This window comes from Camponotus floridanus, unplaced genomic scaffold (genome assembly GCF_003227725.1).
Source record: "Camponotus floridanus strain SB8 unplaced genomic scaffold, Cflo_v7.5 scaffold8, whole genome shotgun sequence".
Lineage (NCBI taxonomy): Eukaryota > Metazoa > Arthropoda > Insecta > Hymenoptera > Formicidae > Camponotus > Camponotus floridanus.
This window is the reverse complement of record NW_020229849.1, coordinates 1,255,334-1,273,382: the sequence shown is the minus strand read 5'-3', so window position 1 is coordinate 1,273,382 and position 18,049 is coordinate 1,255,334. Positions and strand designations below refer to the sequence as shown.

The following is an 18,049-nucleotide window of genomic DNA, read 5'->3' as shown; positions in this document are numbered from 1 at the left end:
TATTAATAATAATAAATATAAATATAAATAAATAATAAATATAAATAAAATAAAATAATAAAATAATAAATCGAGGTAAAATAATATATTAATATTAGAAGTTGTCTGGCCGCATAAAATAAATTTACACCTCCTCCTCCTCGATTTTTATTTTACTTCTCCACTTCCCCACCTCGATTTTTACTTTCATCGTTATCGTATCGAATCGTTATCGTGTCATAACATTATCGTAACATTACTAGATTTTCCGATGTAATTCGACGCTGATTGACCGGATCTGAAAGTAGAAACCAATCACGTTAGATTGCTATTTAGCAGTTGAGTCCGCTGAATGCGGCCATTGGTTTCTACTTTCAGATCCGGCCAATCAGCTTCGAATTACATCCGCTGAATGCAGCCATAATTTAAGGATATCAACGATCAACGTTGATCATTAAAGGGAGAGAAAGGTACGAGTACACACGTGGTAAAATATAGAATCCTTTTTGTAATTAGAACAAAAAAAAATGTCTGAGAAATTCCTGATGCAAAAAATTAAGAAAAGGGAAAGGACAAAAGTAACGAAGCTAAAACAACGGGAAGAACAAAAAGGTAAGAGAGTGGCAATCTTCGAGGTTACTCGTGAGGCAAAGACTGTTTCAAAGGAATTTGTTCACATTTATTTATTTTCAAAATGTATACAACCTTTTTATTTGACTGATAATTATTATATAATTTTGATTTGAAATAATCATTTATTTAAGCTGAAAGTCTCTCTCTTTGTCAGTTACATTTTTTTTTAATATTCCTCTACTATTATTTATTTTAAATAATAGTTATTTCTATTACAGATGTAATTGGAGAGAATAAAACTGAAAATCAAAAAGACATGGAAGAAAAAATTCCTCCCGAAAGTAAGACTTAATTTATTCTATTTTCATATAAATAATATATAATCTATTCTATTGAGAAACTTCTAATATTATTTGTAAATTAGTTATTGATATTTTTACTTTTATTATATTTATTATATAATTATTTATTAATATATATATTTATTTATGCATATTAGAAAAAAGAAAGTTATCTCAACAGTCGGAGGATCCTACTGAACTGACTGAGAATTGTATGTACTTTTAATGAAATGATATTAAAGTTAAATATTATTCAATATTTCTTTAAAATTTTAAAAAGTGTATATATATTTATTTTTTATTTAGTACCAGGTACAGCTGTAGGTTTCGAAATATCAAATGATACAAGTTTCTCTGTTTTGAAAGAAAAAGTATGTGAGAATACTTTGAAAGGGATAGAAGACATGGGCTTTACAAAAATGACAGAGATACAAGCAAAAGCTATTCCACCTCTTCTAGAAGGGAGAGATTTAGTTGGTGCTGCTAAAACTGGATCTGGCAAGACTCTGGCATTTTTAATTCCTGCAGTTGAACTGATTTATAAGTTGAAGTTTATGCCTCGTAATGGTATGTAAACCACTCGGTAGAGTTTAAAATATATAATCTGTATCAGTATGATATTGAGAAATTTTTTTTCATGAATGATTTTTATGAATTTATTATATAAATAAATAATAATCATTGAAACCAATTCTGTTTAATGTATTTAATGTGTTCTAATCAATTTATATGAAAATAAATTAGAAAAATTAAATTTAAAATAAATAATAAAATAAATAACTAATAAATTTTCTTATATTGTCTCGTTTGTTCTAATTTGTATCAAATTAGAAAAGATAAAATGTAATATATTTATTATATATTTGTAGGTACTGGATGCATTATTATGTCTCCTACTAGAGAATTGTCTATGCAAACTTTCGGTGTCTTGAAAGAGTTAATGAAATATCATCATCACACATATGGTTTGTTGATGGGTGGTGCCAATAGACAAACCGAAGCACAGAAGCTTGAAAAGGGAATCAATATTATCGTGGCGACACCAGGACGATTGTTAGATCATTTGCAAAACACACCTGGTTTCCTGTACAAGAATCTTCAGTGTCTGGTGATTGACGAAGCTGATCGTATTTTAGATATTGGATATGAAGAAGAGTTGAAACAAATTATTAACATTCTTCCTAGTGAGTGATACACTACACTATACATTAAAATTAAATTGTTTATATTTTTTTTCATTACTATGTAAATCTATTATTGCAGAGCGTCGGTTGACAATGCTCTTTAGTGCAACACAAACGCCAAAAGTAACAACAATAACAACGTTAGCTCTCAAGAAGGAACCTATATATGTTGGAGTGGATGACAATAAGGAAATGGCAACCGTGGACGGTTTACAGCAGGGCTATGTAGCATGTCCGAGCGAAAAGCGATTTTTACTTCTTTTCACATTTCTAAAGAAAAATAAGAAGAAGAAAATAATGGTTTTCTTTAGTTCGTGCATGTCTGTCAAATATCATCACGAACTCCTAAATTATATCGACTTACCCGTAATGAGTATACATGTATGTATTATTAGACATCTATTTCTTTTCTTTTCTTTTTTTAAATCACTCTTGACTTAATGTTTATGCTCTGATGATGTTGATAGGGTAAGCAAAAGCAAACGAAAAGAACTACCACTTTTTATCAATTTTGCAACGCTTCTACCGGAATTTTACTTTGTACCGATGTGGCTGCGAGAGGTTTAGATATACCCGACGTCGACTGGATTGTGCAGTATGATCCACCAGACGATCCTAAGGTATAGATTGTTACGATAAGATTAAAAGTTTCATTTTACTTATTATTGAAAGAAAGGACAAGAAAGAGAAAAATTCGATATACAGGGTGTTTCAGACCATCCGTACCATCCATTTAAAAACTAGAGAAGTGGTTATTTCAAAAAAGTAAAAACATTTTCTTTATAAATCGGGTGCGCTTTATTAAATGGTGATATTTTCAACTTCTGGTTCCGGCTGGAAATAGGCGATTCAGACCGGAAGTGCATTTTTTTTTAATGGAACCCCCTATTTTTCATTGCATATTCTTGTAGCTTACCTCGAGAGCTTTCCAAAACACTATAATAAATTATTTTTCTATGAAGTACTTTTCGAGTTATGAGGCTTGAAGTAAAAAATATGGAATTGTTAATTGCAAATTACATATTTTTTCTTCGAAATAACTATGTGTTTTCTTTACACCAATTGATTCCTCTCATTATTTTGTACATAAAAGTATTAAGATAAGATAATCGAAAAATGAATATTTTACAAGATATTTTATGGTTTATGTAAAATTAAGAAATGATTTCAAGCCTCATAACTCGAAAAGTACATCATGGAAAAATAATTTATTATAGTGTTTTGGAAAGCTACAAGAATAATGAAGAATAGGGGGTTCCATTTTAAAAAATGCACTTCCGGTCTGAATCGCCTATTTCCGACCGGAACCAGAAGTTGAAAATATCACCATTCGATAGAGTGCACCCGATTTATAAAGAAAATGTTTTTACTTTTTTTAAATAACTTCTCTAGTTTTTAAATGGGTAGGTCTGAAACACACTGTATAATTAAACTATTGTTGAAACGATAATTCAATCATAAAGACTTATGGTTAATAGATATCATACATTTTTTTAGGAATATATTCATCGCGTAGGTCGAACTGCTCGCGGAGAAGGTAGTAGCGGTCATGCTTTGTTGATACTGCGACCAGAAGAGCTTGGTTTTCTTCGTTATCTCAAAGAAGCTCGCGTACCCGTTAATGAGTACGAGTTTTCTTGGAATAAAATTGCCGATATTCAATTACAGGTATGCTATATATAAATATATTTATAGGTGTGCTATATATAAATGTATTTATATTATATTTAATGTGATAATATGAGCCATAGTTATTGTGAACAAGTCACAATTAAGAAGTTTAGAAATATGGCTGTCACATGTTTGATTGCTGGAAAAACTGAGAAATTTAACTATTATATAATCTACGATTTTATTTATTTAATTAATATCTCTGTACATTATGAATGTTAATATAAGAGAAATAATTTTCTTTTTGTTTCTAGCTTGAGAAACTAATTTCCAAAAATTATTTTCTACATCAGTCAGCAAAGGAGGCATTCAAAAACTACGTAAGAGCATATGACTCTCATCATCTGAAACAAGTTTTTGACATAGAAACTTTAGATCTAGCCAAAGTTGCTAAATCATTTGGATTTACTGTACCGCCGGCGGTAGACTTGAGTAAGTGTGTTTTTAGTAATAATTTAACATTAAAAATTGTTATATAATAAAAAATACATACATTCAACACATACAATGTTCTCCTAGAAGGATAAGCTGGAACAAAATAATGCAAAATATTCTTTAATTGATAGATTATTATAATTTAGTATTATTTATAAAAAAATATGTGTAATATAATAAAAGAATGTGTCTTTATATATTTATTACTTTATAGCGCCTTTATTATAAATTAATTAAGGTCAGTTTGCCATTTGTTCCAGTATATCTTGATTATTAAATTATATAAAATGTGTGTGTATATTTGAGAATATGTAGTAGTACAATATAAATATGCAAACTTAATTAATCTAATGTCTATGGGACATCTTGTGCATTCTATTTAACTTTTTGATTGTACAATACAGAAATCGGGTACAGTAAGGCTTCCCGACCAAGAAAACGGCTCGGTGGAGGTGGTTTTGGAAGTTACAAAAATATCAACAATCAAAATCATCGATGGCCACGACATAGATCAAGAAATGAAAACTAACGATTAAAATAAATGATTTATTATGTACATTTATAATAAATATATATATTTATGTAATAAATGATTTATTATGTACACAGTTTGGCTTAAAATACAAAAAAGAGCGTCTATAAAATGCAGTTCTAAAAATTAAAGTACCAAGTAATCTATTAGTCCCAATATTTAATTTTTCCATCCCAACCAGCTGTAACGAGCTTGGAAGGTTCGTGCGGATGCCACAAGACATCGATGCAAACTCCATCATGTGCTTTCCACTTTTTATACAATTTCGTAGTTTTCCAATCCCATATGTAACATCTTCCGTCTGCATCGCCCGATACCAAATAGCTGTTTTTTTTGAAAGAAAAATGTAAATATTTTACTAAATATGTTTTTGTATAAAATAATATATATGTATGTAAAGGTGCGAAGTGTAAAAAATGTTTGCAAAACATTATTGCATTATATATATAGATATATATAGATATCATTATATTCTCATGTTTATTCAATTCGTAAATTAATAATAAATATTAAGATTTGAAGATTACGAAAAATATTTGAAGTCTTTAGAAAAAAAAATTACGTTATATTTTGTGTTTGTATCAAAGCTTATGCAATAATTTTCTTTACAAATAGAAGACACTTTATGAAAATATGTAAAAAAATTAGTATTTTTTTTTTAAATATAAATTACCTCATATCTGGAGAGAAATCCAAACCGCATGCATATCCAGCGACCATGTGTCCCGTAAAAGTCTTTTTTCGATTCATTTTGAATCTATTTAGCGCCGAGAATATGACTATTTTGTTATCCATACTTTGGCATGCAAGCCATTTTTGATTTCGCGACGGTGTTACTGCTGGCATAGAATGCATTGACGGATCAGCTATATATTTCATGTCCACTGGAATATCCCTATATAAAAAACAACAATTTATTAATCAATTTGATTTTTTCAAAATAATCCTTCGCAGTTAATAAAGCAATACCATTCCCAAACTCGTAAACTTTTGTCGTCACTCGTTGTGACAAATCTTCTATTTTCATCGACAAATGTAATAGTATTCACAGCCCCTAGATGTCTGTCGTATTCTTGAGTAATTTCACCGGAACGTATATCCCACTATAACGAAAATTCATTTATTAATCATTCAATTCCGGATTTGTTATTATCTTTTATGCTAAATGTACTTTTACAATAAATAATAAATGTTGCCTCACATATATTATGTATGTATAATTTGTATATATTATGTATGTATAATTTTAATTTAGATTTCCATCGAAATGACGTAACTTTTGATGAAAAAGTATATTTCACAATATATTTTTTAAAATATATATATATATATATATATATATATATATATATATATATATAAAATACTTACACAAATAATTTTTTTATCACTTGTACCAGCTACGAAAAGATGCTGCTTATCTGGATCAGGATTGAACTTGGCACAATATGGAATTTTTCTACTTGTAAAACGACTGATACAAGCTCCCGTTTCTGTGTCCCATAGTTTCACATACCGATCGTAAGCCGCTGATAAAAATCGTTTGCCGTCATTATCGAAACTTATGTCCCGTACCGCTTGACGATGTCCATAATATGTACGGACGCATCTCCTATCCTTGTACACTTCCCACAACTGTATAATAAGAAATATGTTTGTATAATATATTTATTATAATATATATTATATTATTATAATATTTGCAAGTAATATATTAATCAAAGTAATATAGTTAATTTATCACATTATTTATAATTTAGTAATAATATAATTTATCACATTATTTAGCGAAATGAATACCTTTACTCGGCAATCCATGCTACAAGACAGTAACAGATGCGCGGTTCGTGGAAACCATCGAATTTGCGAAATACCTTTTGTATGGCCTTCCCAAGTGTGAATTTGCGCTTTCGGTAAAAAACAGCGATCGGGAGGTGATTCCGATTTCAAGTTTATGCCTACATCCTGAGGTGCGTGTAAGAACGAGCGTCCTTGATAATCCACGTAGTCTTTAACTGCAGTATAAAATTATAAGTATTAAAAATGTTCCAACAACGATAAAAAAAATGTCATCAGTGCAATTTTCTTTTACAAAAATATTCGAAATAAGGAATTTTCTTGAAAATTTAAGCTAAAATTTACATCAATGAAATCATTACTTATGTTGAATTAAGATTTTTATCTATTAAAGTTTCATTTAAATTGTTTGGTAATGAAAGAATAAATTATATCTTTATATGGAAGAAATTAGCAATTCAATATCTTATAAGAATATCTAACAAAGATATTACTGTGTAATACTGTTTTTTCATCAAGTGGCTTTTCTTCTATCTGTTTTCCTCGTTTGTTTCGTTTTGCTAGTATTTCTTCCAATTCAGCAGCTTCTTCTTCACTTGGCTTTATAACTCGTTTTTCGTCTGTGTAGCCTCCCCAAGGCCCTAAGAAACCTTCTATATCTGAAGGATCGCTATTTCTGTTCCTTTTTCGCTTATCCGATGGCCTTAGAGTAGTATTTTCAAAAACAGTTTTACCACCTGATTCTTCGGCAGCCTCTTTTGAGCCAATTATCACTTTACCTTCATCTGCACTACCATCTACAGTTGGATCTAATGCATATCCTAAAGCAAAATATATAGATATTGATTTGAATTTAAGAAATGAATAAAGCTATTTAAATTTAAATATTAGATATTTAAGAATATAAAAAACTATCTTGAATATTTTTGTGTATTATTTTTATGTATACACATATCCAACAATTTACTTAATTATATTTCTTATACAAGTAACTCAGATGCTAAGTTATAAGGTTGGTAAATAAAAATTTGAAAAATATATTAATAACTTTTGCATTTATTATATAAACACACATATAAATGATTTAACTATGCAAGTCTGATTGACTTTGAAAACAGATTTCAGTGTAATTATATTGATTGATGATGTAATTATAATGATTGATGATGTAATTATATTGATAGATTACATTGTCTGTACTTCAAATCTACTAATAACTTGAAACAGAGTTTATGTGGACTTGCATCATTTAGCTCCCTTGCCCCCCACTCCATCTGAGTAACTCATATAATTCAACTTTTGTAGCATGTTTCAAAAATTGCAAAATCTGAATAAAGTTCCTTTTTGTCACATTACTGTTATAATTTAAATTCAGAAAATAAGACTTTGAAATTTTCGTTTATATTTTGTACAATTTATATTAAAGAAGCTATTCCTGTTAGAAGAAATTGATCAGAGAGTTTTATATATAAAATATCATTTATATTACCATAACTAGCAAACGTCCTTCTTTGATTTTCAAACTGAAAAGGACTAATATGTGCATTTTCTACATATCCAGAAAGCATATTTTTTACTGCGCGCTGCTGCTGCGTTTTGAATGGATTTTCTGGGCCAATCTCTGGTCCAAAAAGTTCCTCGAACTTTAAATTGGATGTTATCTCTGTAGTGGTAGGATCCACATGTTTTATACACAATTCTGTTCCCTAAAAAAAATGATACATATAAATCTTATGTATTTTTTATTAAAAAAATAAAATTGAAAGTGGGCAATATTATGTAAGGAAAATGTTTCGATGGAATTATTTTTTCAATGGATACAGCGCGAGTATAGGCTTTGAGTATCGCCCTCACGACAAATATTAGGGTCCTTAGAGGGCAGAAAAAAAAGGAATAACGGTTGCGTAAAGTCAAACATGTATATTATAAGTGGCACTAGTATATTTATAAATGTATGTTCCTCACTGAATCGGAACTCAAAATAACCAATAAGTACCATAAATACAACTGTACAAGTCTCTGATAACATTCACTATTAAACAGCGTTAACAATCTTTGATAAAATGAAAGATCAATCTGTCATTTTTTTTTTGATCATGTAATATCTTTTGACGCTGAAAATAAGCGTCCTTGGGCCCATAAATTTGTATCTTTATTAATTAATAATTATTTATTAATTTATTTATTAATATCTTTTGACGCTTAATAAATTAATTAATAAATTATTATTAATTAATAAAGATACAAATTTATGGGACGCCCAAGAATGCTTATTTTTAGCGTCAAAAGATATTACATGATCAAAAAATGACAGATTGATCCTTAATTTTATCAAAAGTTGTTAACGCTGAAAAATTAATTAATTAATTAATTAATTAATCTAATTATCGCATATTATATGTTCATAACCTCAAAAAAAAGATCACAGTATACTTACCATAGGTACGACGTCTGGAGCAGAACAGATATTTAAATTAATAGGCGTTGTTAATTTATTAAGAGTAAACGATTCATTTTCGTTCTCGCTATTCTCATCGCTGCTGTTGTAATCACGAAGAAGGCTGAGAGCCATGGTGTATCTCTATTGGTCTCTATCAAATAATTGGCGTCATATGTCAGACATAGAACAAAGAGAAGACTGATGGCCATCACACATAAAATTCTATAAGCACAAGTTCCGACCTACAATTGGTAATTTAAGCCCTAAGCCTTAAGGTGCAATTTCATCGATGCTAAAAAGTAGCGTCAACCATTGGTTAAACAATGAAGCAATTACTTACTTCTTTGTTCAACCAATGGTTGACGCTACTTTTTAGCGTCAATAAAATTGTACCTTAAGAAGTTCACCAATCACAGTCGAGTATTCTCTTCATACTCGACTGTGATTGGTCAATTTCTTAAGGCTTAAGGTGCAATTTCATTGACGCTAAAAAGTAGCGTCAACTATTGGTTAAACAATGAAGCAACTACTTAAGGTTGTTCGGAAAGTAATTTCGTTTTTTTTTATGAAAATGAAAGACGATTTTCTTATAGTGAATAAATATTTTATTGAATTATATATTGTCCATTCTGGTCCAATACCTTTTGCCATCTTTCTGGCAGTAGCATGATTCCACGCTCATAAAATTTTTGTTCTTTGCTGGCAAAAAACTGATCCAGGTGATTTTTGACCTCTTTATTTGAAGTAAAGGTTTTACCGTCTAAAAAATTTTGTAGAGACCGGAACAAATAATAATCAGAAGGTGCCAGATCTGGAGAATATGGTGGGTGTGGCAGTATATCCCATCCAAGCTGTAAAAGCTTTTGGCGAGTTACCAAACTTGTATGAGGTCTCGCATTATCTTGGTGGAACACTACACCTTTTCTATTGATCAATTCTGGCCTTTTCTGTTTAAGTGAATCATTCAATTTGTCCAGCTGATGACAGTACACTTCAGAATTGATCGTTGTGTTGTCCGGTAGAAGCTCAAAAAAAACGATTCCTTTGAAATCCCACCAAACAGATAGCATCACCTTTTTTTGATGAATATCGGCTTTCGAAGTGCTTTGAGCCGGTTCATCTCTTTTATTCCATGATCTCTTGCGTTTAACATTGTTGTAGACAACCCATTTCTTGTCCCCAGTGATGATGCGCTTCAAAAATGGATCATTTTCTTGACGTTTGAGAAGCAAATCACAAACGTCAACGCGACGGCACAAATTTCTTTCCGTAAGAATATGAGGAACCCATATGTTGAGCTTCGAGATTAAACCTAGGCGTTTCAAATGATCATGAACGGTCGAATTCGATAAATTTAATCTCTCAGCGATCTCACGAGTTGTTATTCGCCGGTTTGCATCAATTAATGCCTTTATTGTGTCTTCATCAGCTTCAACTGGCCTTCCAGAACGTGGTGCATCTTCAACATCAAAATTGCCGGATCGAAATTTTGCAAACCAGTTTTGGCACTGGCGTTCTGTCAATACATCTTCTCCATACACATCGGATAATTTTTTTCTTGCTTGAATAGCATTTTTACCTTTTCGATAGTAAAAAAGTAAAATATACCGAAAATGCTGCTTTTCACTTTCCATATTTGAAAGGGCACCAACTAAAAACTACTGCGTAGAATCAATCGAACTTTTTCACAAGCAAGCCTTGCTATATCAGCTGTCAAAATATATAATGATTATGCGGCTTAAGTGTGAAGTTGGCTATGAAAAAATACAATTAAGTCCTCTGTTGGGAAAAAACGAAATTACTTTCCGAACAACCCAACCATTAAGGTGCAATTTCATTGACGCTAAAAAATAGCGTCAACCATTGGTTGAACAAAGAAGTGAATAGTTGCTTCATTGTTTAACCAATGGTTGACGCTAAAAAGTAGCGTCAACCATTGGTTGAACAAAGAAGTAAGTAGTTGCTTCATTGTTTAACCAATGATTGACACTACTTTTTAGCGTCAATGAAATTGCACCTTAAAGGTGCCTTTACATAGGAGCGTTTTAGCGTCGAGCGTTAAAGCGTCAAAAAGTATGACATGCGCAGTGTGCCTAGTGATTTGTTGAAACGCTGGAGCAGTCAGTAAATCATCTAAATTGCGGAATATTATCAAATATTATCATTATTATCAATATTATCAATATTATCATTATTATCAAATATTATCAATAAAATGTCAGTTAATTATCGTTATCATCAATGATTATTAGAATGCAGCAGCATTATTAATCATGAATATAAGAAAAAAAAAAGTTACGTGCACACTCCACACGTTATATCCTATACAAAGAATACATTGTAATAAATAATATTCATGTTGTATTTAGAAAACATATATTTATGCAATTATTCCTTCTGTTTGGTTATGTTGTAATACGCTACTAATCGCGCAATTCTATAATATATATTGTATAATGATATCTATTATATCTATTATATCTATTATATTTATTATATATTATATATATTAATACATTTTCTATTAAGAATATACAATCTACTTACCTCTACCGTATTTATTAAAATTTTGTTACTAGACATTGTTTTAGCGGTTTTAGCGTCAAGATGCTGGAATCTGCCTGTTCAGAATTATGCGCAAGGGTGCTGCGCACGTGTTTTTGACGCTCGACGCTTGACGCTAAACGCTTCCATCTAAAGACGCCTTTACAGTCTGTAAAGTAAGAGCGTGTACGGCATAAATGGCAGTTGGCTTCAAATATCGTTCTAGGTTTTTTGTGAGTCGATAGATGGAATCTTTGTCGTGAATGCTTTGTCACAAAAGATTCAGTTGGTGTCGAATTCTTATCTGAGAAACACGTTAACCGCCATGAGTGCCGCATACGCATCACGCTACGAGGCTGTGTTCCTTTGTTCCCACCCGAAAGGACCAAAAATGTCATATGTAGCGGCTGCTAAATACATGGGAAAGTCAAAATCGTTCGTCGCTAAGTGGGTTCAGCAATATAAGAAGACCAAAAATGTCGATGACTTGCCAGAACGTGGTTCGATAGGCAAAGTGACGCCGAACATGGAAAAAGAAATTGCGAATTTGTTTAAGCGGAACCCGACCTTAACCTTGCGACAAGGAGCAGCAAAATTAAAACAGAAGGGTGTAGAAATATCACATACAACTATTCGAACCCATCTCCTTGCGCATAACATCAAATATCGAAGCACAATGAAGAAACCACAATGAAGAAACCTGTTAAGCGAAAAACATGTGATGAAAAGACTCGTTTGGGCAAAGGAGAATTTGGACCGAGATTGGAGCAACGTGATCTTTACGGACGAAGCTTCTGTTTGGGGATATATTACCATCCGACGTTCCTGGTCAACCTTGACCAATAGATTAATACAACGGACCGTTAAACACCCTGTAAAAGTTCATCTTTGGGGTCGCTTTTCAAAACAGGGTTTTGAAGCATTACATCTGTTTACATACAATTTAAATGTTCCGAAAATGCTTAAAATTTATGAAAAGTAGCGGATCTGTCTAATTCCTCTTTTACTAATAACCAAATATACACTATGATTCGTTTTTTTTTTTTTTTAATTATATATGTAATTATATATTGATGTAATTATATATTGATCTTATTTTTATATTTGCAATATTATTAATATAAAATGTTATTAATTGAATATTATTAATTAATAGAAAACAATAATATAAAAATTATTTAGAAGATAAAAAATGTATTCCATTAATTTTGTATAAAAAAGTTTATTTATATACATATGTATGTTGATTTAATTCTGCCATAGTCGTAATACTTTATCTTTTCCACCTGAAGCGACTCGTACACCATCCGGTGACCAATCGACAGCATATATCTCATCAGCATGACCAGGTAAATCTTGGCTTAACTTTTTAGTTTTTATGCTCCAAACTGTAAACAAATATGTGATAAATCCAAAATAGTCTAGTTAATAAAATTTTTCTATACCCGACTTTTTTTATATTTACTTTTCAAAGTTGAATCTGCACTGCCACTGACCAGCAAACGAGAATCGGCGCTCCATGCTAGTGAATAAATCGCCTGAACGTGACCTCTTAATGAAGCAATATACGCCCCCGTAGAAGATTCCCATAATTTGATAGATTTATCAAAGGACGCAGAAGCAATTATACGACCATTCGGCGCAAATTTGACATCGTTTATAAGTTGCTGATGACCCGTCATTCTTGCTAAAAAAAGAAATACTTCCACAATATTTCCTTTTTTATAATTTTGATTTAATTATATTTTGAAATATAACATACCAATAGGTTTCTTGTCTTTTTCCGGCTTCCACAAAAATAATGTGAAGTCATCAGATCCAGACACAAGTTTTTCTTCACCTATAGATTCATATTGCATTCTTGCATATTCCAATGGATCGTTTGCACTTGATCCCAATTGCATAGGACCAGTCCTAAGTACATAATCAACATTTAAAGCTAAAGTGTTCACCCAATGAGCATGGCCTTCCAAGGTTCTACACAATACACCCTAGAATCGATTTAACTAGTTAGAAGTGGAGCTGGATATTAACTAGTTAGAAGTGGAGCTGGATATTAACTAGTTTAGTATTAAAATACATACATCCTGTGCTCTCCATACTTTGACAGTTCTGTCTTGAGAGGCAGAATAAATTAGACCACTACCACCCCATTTAATATAAGTCACACTTTTTGTATGACCAGACAAAACACGACAAGTTTGTGCCCTCTTTGTGTCCCAAATACGTATATCACAATCCTTGGATGCACTAGCTAAATATAGGCATTCTGGGTTCTTATGATAAGGCTCCCAGCATAAGGATGTCACCCACATTTTGTGTCCTGTCATGGCTTTTCCTATAAAATAAAAAAATGTAATATAATATGATATAAAGATAAAAAAATAATGTAATATATAAAAGATAAAATTTTTTTTTAAAAGACATGAAAACTTTAACTGATTAAATATAATTTATAAATATATACCTATTTGTTTGCCAGTATGAGGATTCCATAAATAAATTGATCCATTTTTACATGCAGAAGCAAGCTTAGAGCCACAGGGTGACCAGGAAATACACAAGACCCAATGTTTGTGTCCCTCACATGTATAGTGTGGTGTTTGCGTATGGATATCCCAAAACCTTACTGTTGTATCACCAGAACCACTGGCTAGATGCTTGCCATCCGGTGAAAAAGCAACAGATATAACCGCTTCTTTGTGCCCTATATATAAAAGCAAAAAAGTTTATAAAACATTCTGTCACGTGTTTTTGAATATCCCAATTTACATAAAATTATTATTAACAACCTTCTAGAGATCCAGTGCATCTTGTAACAGCTTTGACTTTGAATACCGCTTGTGGTTGATATACAATCTCTACAACATTTTCACTAACATTAAAGTTTTTGTCTACAAATTTCTCCAATGTATCTGTGACCTCTACATTATTCACATAAAAGGCCAAAGGCAATGACTCCTCTTGCTGCAGCAGAGCATTGCAAATATCTTGTAGTTTATTTACAGTAACATTGACTGGCAATTCTAATAGACCACCAGGTAGAATTTCACCAGATTCTGATTTAAAACGAGAAGCAATTATCTTGACATCTGTATCAGATTGAGTGATGTAGTTCTCGTCATCAAATTTCCTTTTAGTCATCTTGATAAAATCAATGTAAAAACACACTGTCATTATTAAATATCAAATATATATATATATATATATATATATATATATATATGTATATATATGTGTATGTGTGTGTGTGATATTTGTGTGATTTATCAATTTTATTTTTAAAATAATGAAAAAGAGTGTATGATTATATATGAATATATAACCTATATATGAATATATAGGTTATATATTCATATATAATCATACACTCTTTTTCATTATTTTAAAAATAAAATTGATAAGTCACAAAGACTTACATTTGTTAATGAAATCTTTTATAAGCAGATATTTTATTATTATTTTTTTTTATATATTTAATATATAAAATCACTATAAAAGCACGTGTTTTCCATCAACCGTCAATTCCACAGCACAGTATATACCGGCTGCGTGCCAAAATTCACTGCCAATACTGAAAATCTATAGTTTACATGACGTACACTATAGATTTTCAGTACTGGCAGTGAATTTTGGAACACAGCCACAGTAGCGCAATTCTAGCAATATCAGCGTGGATAAAAATGAACTGCGCATGCGCGGACTTGATAAGTAACCAATCACGGCAGTGATCTTCTGTCTCGCTTTATCTTTCTCTTTGTCTCTCTTTCAAAGATACGTTCCAAAACGTACTCTCCGAGGAAAATTTTACTCGATAGCCGTTCCGAAACTCTTTTAAGCGTTTCCGATTGGTTCGAATCAGCCATCGAGTAAAATTTTCCTCAGTTAAAGGTCATTCTACAATGGCCGTAGCATAAGGTTGTAAGGCGTAAAGGCCTTTGCACGTACAAAAATTTTAGTCGTAACCGTAAAGCGTAAGGAAACTGACCAATCACAGTTGATTATTCTTTTATCGCAGAAAGAATACTCGACTATGATTTGTCAGTTTTCTTACGACTTTACGGTTACGATTAAAATTTTTGTACGTGCAAAGGCCTTAAGACTCAAGAAATTGACCAATCACAGTTAAGTATTAAGAGAATACTGGACTGTGATTGATCAATTTTTTGGCCATTTTAGAATGGCCTTTATGATACGGCCATTATAGAATGAAGGCCGCAGCACACACTTTTGCATAAGCGCATAACCATAAGCATAAAAAAATTGATTGGTTCATTTTCTTATGCATACACTTGGGGACCAATCAATTTCCTTATGCTTATGGTTATGCGCTTATGCAAAAGTGTGTGCTGCGGCCTTTAAGGTCAAGGCCGCAGCACACACTTTTGCATAAGCGCATAACCAGAAGCATAAGGAAATTGATTGGTCCCCAAGTATATGCATAAGAAAATGAACCAATCAATTTTCTTATGCTTATGGTTATGCGCTTATGCAAAAGTGTGTGCTGCGGTCTTAAGGCTTAAGGCTTAAATTATCTATTATAGACCCGGCCTTAAAAAAATAATGGCATCTACCTCGAAGAATGTCGACGAGAAAAGACAAGAGGGTCCAATCAGATGCATATTCTTTGCCGAATTTCATCACATAGCGGGCCCTAAAATTACATATCAGGTGAAGAGAGTGTGCGTTATAAATAAATGATTAATGTTCTCCTTTTGTATTTAAAGTTGACATATGAATTATATTATTTCTTGTAGGTACCTGATAATTTTATATCCAAGGATATCTTTGACAATGTCAGTGTTTATATCATACCCAAAGCACAATTGCAAAGAAGCACTATTACAATGTAAGTTTAAGAAATTAAAGTTGTAAAATTAATTCTAAAAAAAATTGTGTGTGTATGTCAATTTTTTAATTAATATCTAAAAATTTTTCTTTCTTATAGCACATTAAAGGACTATAAAATTTTAGGATTTCCTGTAAAGATTGATGATAAAAAATATGCAAGAAATGCATTTTACTTCAATTTGTGTTTTGTGTGTGATGCAAATGCTCGTACTGTGCACTATGAACCAGTGGTTAAAAAAATGTCAGATTTCTTGGTAATAATTTTTTTTATAAAAAATTCTATGTTTCTTTTAATATACTCAGAAAATACAGAAAGAATAAGTTATTATGTATCATATATTTTATATGATTAGATGGCTTTGGAAATAGAAAATTGCTTCTTATCTGCCTCTGATGACAAAACCAGGTTAGCAGAGATGCTTGCACAAGTCATGCAGGATTTAAATCTGCACAAAATGTGTACATTAACTGGTAAAATTTATACATTATTTCAATAGAAAATTTTACTATATTTTATATATGTAATGTTTTAATAGAGGGAACAATGACATCTCATCTGAAAGTAGTGAGATTAGCACCTGAGCCCAAGCCAGTTCTCGATCATCAAGTACCGATATTCTTGGAGAGTAGAGAGGCATTTCAGAGCGATCAATGGGATCTGACAACACAGCAAGTGTTGCCTTATATTGATGGCTTTAATCATGTGGCGCGTATAGCAGCTGCAGCTGATGTAGAAAATAATTTAGTTAAAAGCTGTGTACAAAATCTTATGTAAGAAATATTTAAAAAATGCAATTTTAATTGTTGCAAATAATTATTCTGAAAGACATGTTTGAATTTTTGTAGATATTATGGAGTTGTGACTCTGATTCCGATATTTCAATATAGTAATGTTTATGCTATAACTCCAAAATTAAAGCAATTAGGAGACGATATAAAATTACAGGAGAGATGTATAGCATATGCTTCTAAATCACGTGAGCAATGTTTTATTATGTTATTACAATGATATTTTTATTAATAAATTTGTAATAAAATTTATAAATTGTTTTTTATATCTAGCCAGGCAACCTGCGTATTTTAGAGATATATACCGTATGTATTCAAGTATGACTTATGGTGTTACCATGAAGGACTTGTGCCAGCGTCTTAATCCACAAAACTTAAGAATAAACGAGAGAAGATTGGTACAATTTGGTCTAATAGAGGGACTTATTAGAAGAGTATATAATGTGAGCAGCTTATGCATATATACTGAATATAGTAATACATGAATATGACATTGTATTTTGTTTTATAGTATCCTGTACTTCTTCCTGGTGCAGCTAGCAGTGAAGAAGCAAAAAACAATCCAATCTATAAGTATTTCACAGGCACGTATAGTCTTGATGAAATATGCTGTAGTACAGGCCAGTCAACTGCACAAATCGAAGATATCATTGAACGCGATCCAAATGTACTAATAATACGGAAGTGATATAAAACTAACAAAACCTAAAAATAAAAAAATAGAAAGTCTACAAATGTATTCTCGATGCCAAAGAAATTGAAATTTTCTTTTTATTTACTATTTTATGACTCTTAAAACATGTACATTTGATATTTGATAAGTTGAAGATGATTTATTTTTTCATTACTTCCAAAAAATGAATTTTTCTATTAAACATCAGAGGACTAAAAACAATATGTTAATCATTTTGAG

The 18,049-nt window shown here is 31.2% G+C and overlaps 4 protein-coding genes across 4 annotated transcripts; 2 read left to right on the top strand and 2 right to left on the bottom strand.

Annotated features, from left to right (window-relative positions):
• Positions 1-400: 400 nt before the first annotated feature.
• Positions 401-4,792, top strand: LOC105250789 (probable ATP-dependent RNA helicase pitchoune). Its single transcript, XM_011257059.3, has 10 exons — positions 401-591; positions 831-893; positions 1,052-1,105; positions 1,200-1,460; positions 1,763-2,077; positions 2,157-2,458; positions 2,545-2,697; positions 3,575-3,745; positions 4,003-4,180; positions 4,588-4,792. Exons 1-10 carry the CDS (start codon positions 507-509, stop codon positions 4,710-4,712), a joined length of 1,707 nt encoding a protein of 568 aa, XP_011255361.1. The 5' UTR covers positions 401-506; the 3' UTR covers positions 4,713-4,792.
• On the bottom strand, positions 4,769-9,134 carry LOC105250788 (pre-mRNA-processing factor 17). The gene is made up of 8 exons (XM_011257057.3): positions 8,950-9,134; positions 8,002-8,218; positions 7,007-7,333; positions 6,516-6,730; positions 6,087-6,350; positions 5,685-5,818; positions 5,389-5,610; positions 4,769-5,039 (listed from the first exon to the last, which is right to left on the bottom strand). The coding sequence occupies exons 1-8, from the start codon at positions 9,082-9,084 to the stop codon at positions 4,862-4,864; spliced, it is 1,692 nt and encodes a 563-aa protein (XP_011255359.1). The 5' UTR covers positions 9,085-9,134; the 3' UTR covers positions 4,769-4,861.
• Positions 9,135-12,727: 3,593 nt separating this feature from the next.
• On the bottom strand, positions 12,728-15,090 carry LOC105250787 (notchless protein homolog 1). Its single transcript, XM_025414334.1, has 7 exons — positions 14,916-15,090; positions 14,289-14,640; positions 13,964-14,203; positions 13,581-13,834; positions 13,259-13,487; positions 12,962-13,183; positions 12,728-12,884 (listed from the first exon to the last, which is right to left on the bottom strand). The coding sequence occupies exons 2-7, from the start codon at positions 14,638-14,640 to the stop codon at positions 12,745-12,747; spliced, it is 1,437 nt and encodes a 478-aa protein (XP_025270119.1). The 5' UTR covers positions 14,916-15,090; the 3' UTR covers positions 12,728-12,744.
• Positions 15,091-16,013: 923 nt separating this feature from the next.
• LOC105250786 (GATOR complex protein NPRL2) lies at positions 16,014-18,013 on the top strand. Its single transcript, XM_011257055.3, has 8 exons — positions 16,014-16,167; positions 16,254-16,345; positions 16,445-16,601; positions 16,701-16,818; positions 16,884-17,118; positions 17,194-17,324; positions 17,410-17,579; positions 17,648-18,013. The coding sequence occupies exons 1-8, from the start codon at positions 16,060-16,062 to the stop codon at positions 17,822-17,824; spliced, it is 1,188 nt and encodes a 395-aa protein (XP_011255357.1). The 5' UTR covers positions 16,014-16,059; the 3' UTR covers positions 17,825-18,013.
• Positions 18,014-18,049: the final 36 nt, after the last annotated feature.

What these genes read in the sequence shown, in the direction of transcription:
- LOC105250789 (XM_011257059.3), top strand. Translation starts at nt 507, where the DNA reads ATGTCTGAGAAATTCCTGATGCAAAAAATTAAGAAAAGGGAAAGGACA. An exon ending in ACAACGGGAAGAACAAAAAG is followed by an intron (nt 592 to 830) that starts GTAAGAGAGTGG and finishes TTTCTATTACAG; the next exon opens with ATGTAATTGGAGAGAATAAA. An exon ending in AATTATTAACATTCTTCCTA is followed by an intron (nt 2,078 to 2,156) that starts GTGAGTGATACA and finishes CTATTATTGCAG; the next exon opens with AGCGTCGGTTGACAATGCTC.
- LOC105250788 (XM_011257057.3), bottom strand. Translation starts at nt 9,084, where the DNA reads ATGGCTCTCAGCCTTCTTCGTGATTACAACAGCAGCGATGAGAATAGC. An exon ending in CTCCAGACGTCGTACCTATG is followed by an intron (nt 8,219 to 8,949) that starts GTAAGTATACTG and finishes CATTTTTTTTAG; the next exon opens with GGAACAGAATTGTGTATAAA. An exon ending in GCATGGATTGCCGAGTAAAG is followed by an intron (nt 6,351 to 6,515) that starts GTATTCATTTCG and finishes CTTATTATACAG; the next exon opens with TTGTGGGAAGTGTACAAGGA.
- LOC105250787 (XM_025414334.1), bottom strand. Translation starts at nt 14,640, where the DNA reads ATGACTAAAAGGAAATTTGATGACGAGAACTACATCACTCAATCTGAT. An exon ending in ATGCACTGGATCTCTAGAAG is followed by an intron (nt 14,204 to 14,288) that starts GTTGTTAATAAT and finishes TTTTATATATAG; the next exon opens with GGCACAAAGAAGCGGTTATA. An exon ending in AAAAGACAAGAAACCTATTG is followed by an intron (nt 13,184 to 13,258) that starts GTATGTTATATT and finishes TTCTTTTTTTAG; the next exon opens with CAAGAATGACGGGTCATCAG.
- LOC105250786 (XM_011257055.3), top strand. Translation starts at nt 16,060, where the DNA reads ATGGCATCTACCTCGAAGAATGTCGACGAGAAAAGACAAGAGGGTCCA. An exon ending in AGCTGTGTACAAAATCTTAT is followed by an intron (nt 17,119 to 17,193) that starts GTAAGAAATATT and finishes GAATTTTTGTAG; the next exon opens with ATATTATGGAGTTGTGACTC. An exon ending in AGCATATGCTTCTAAATCAC is followed by an intron (nt 17,325 to 17,409) that starts GTGAGCAATGTT and finishes TTTTATATCTAG; the next exon opens with CCAGGCAACCTGCGTATTTT.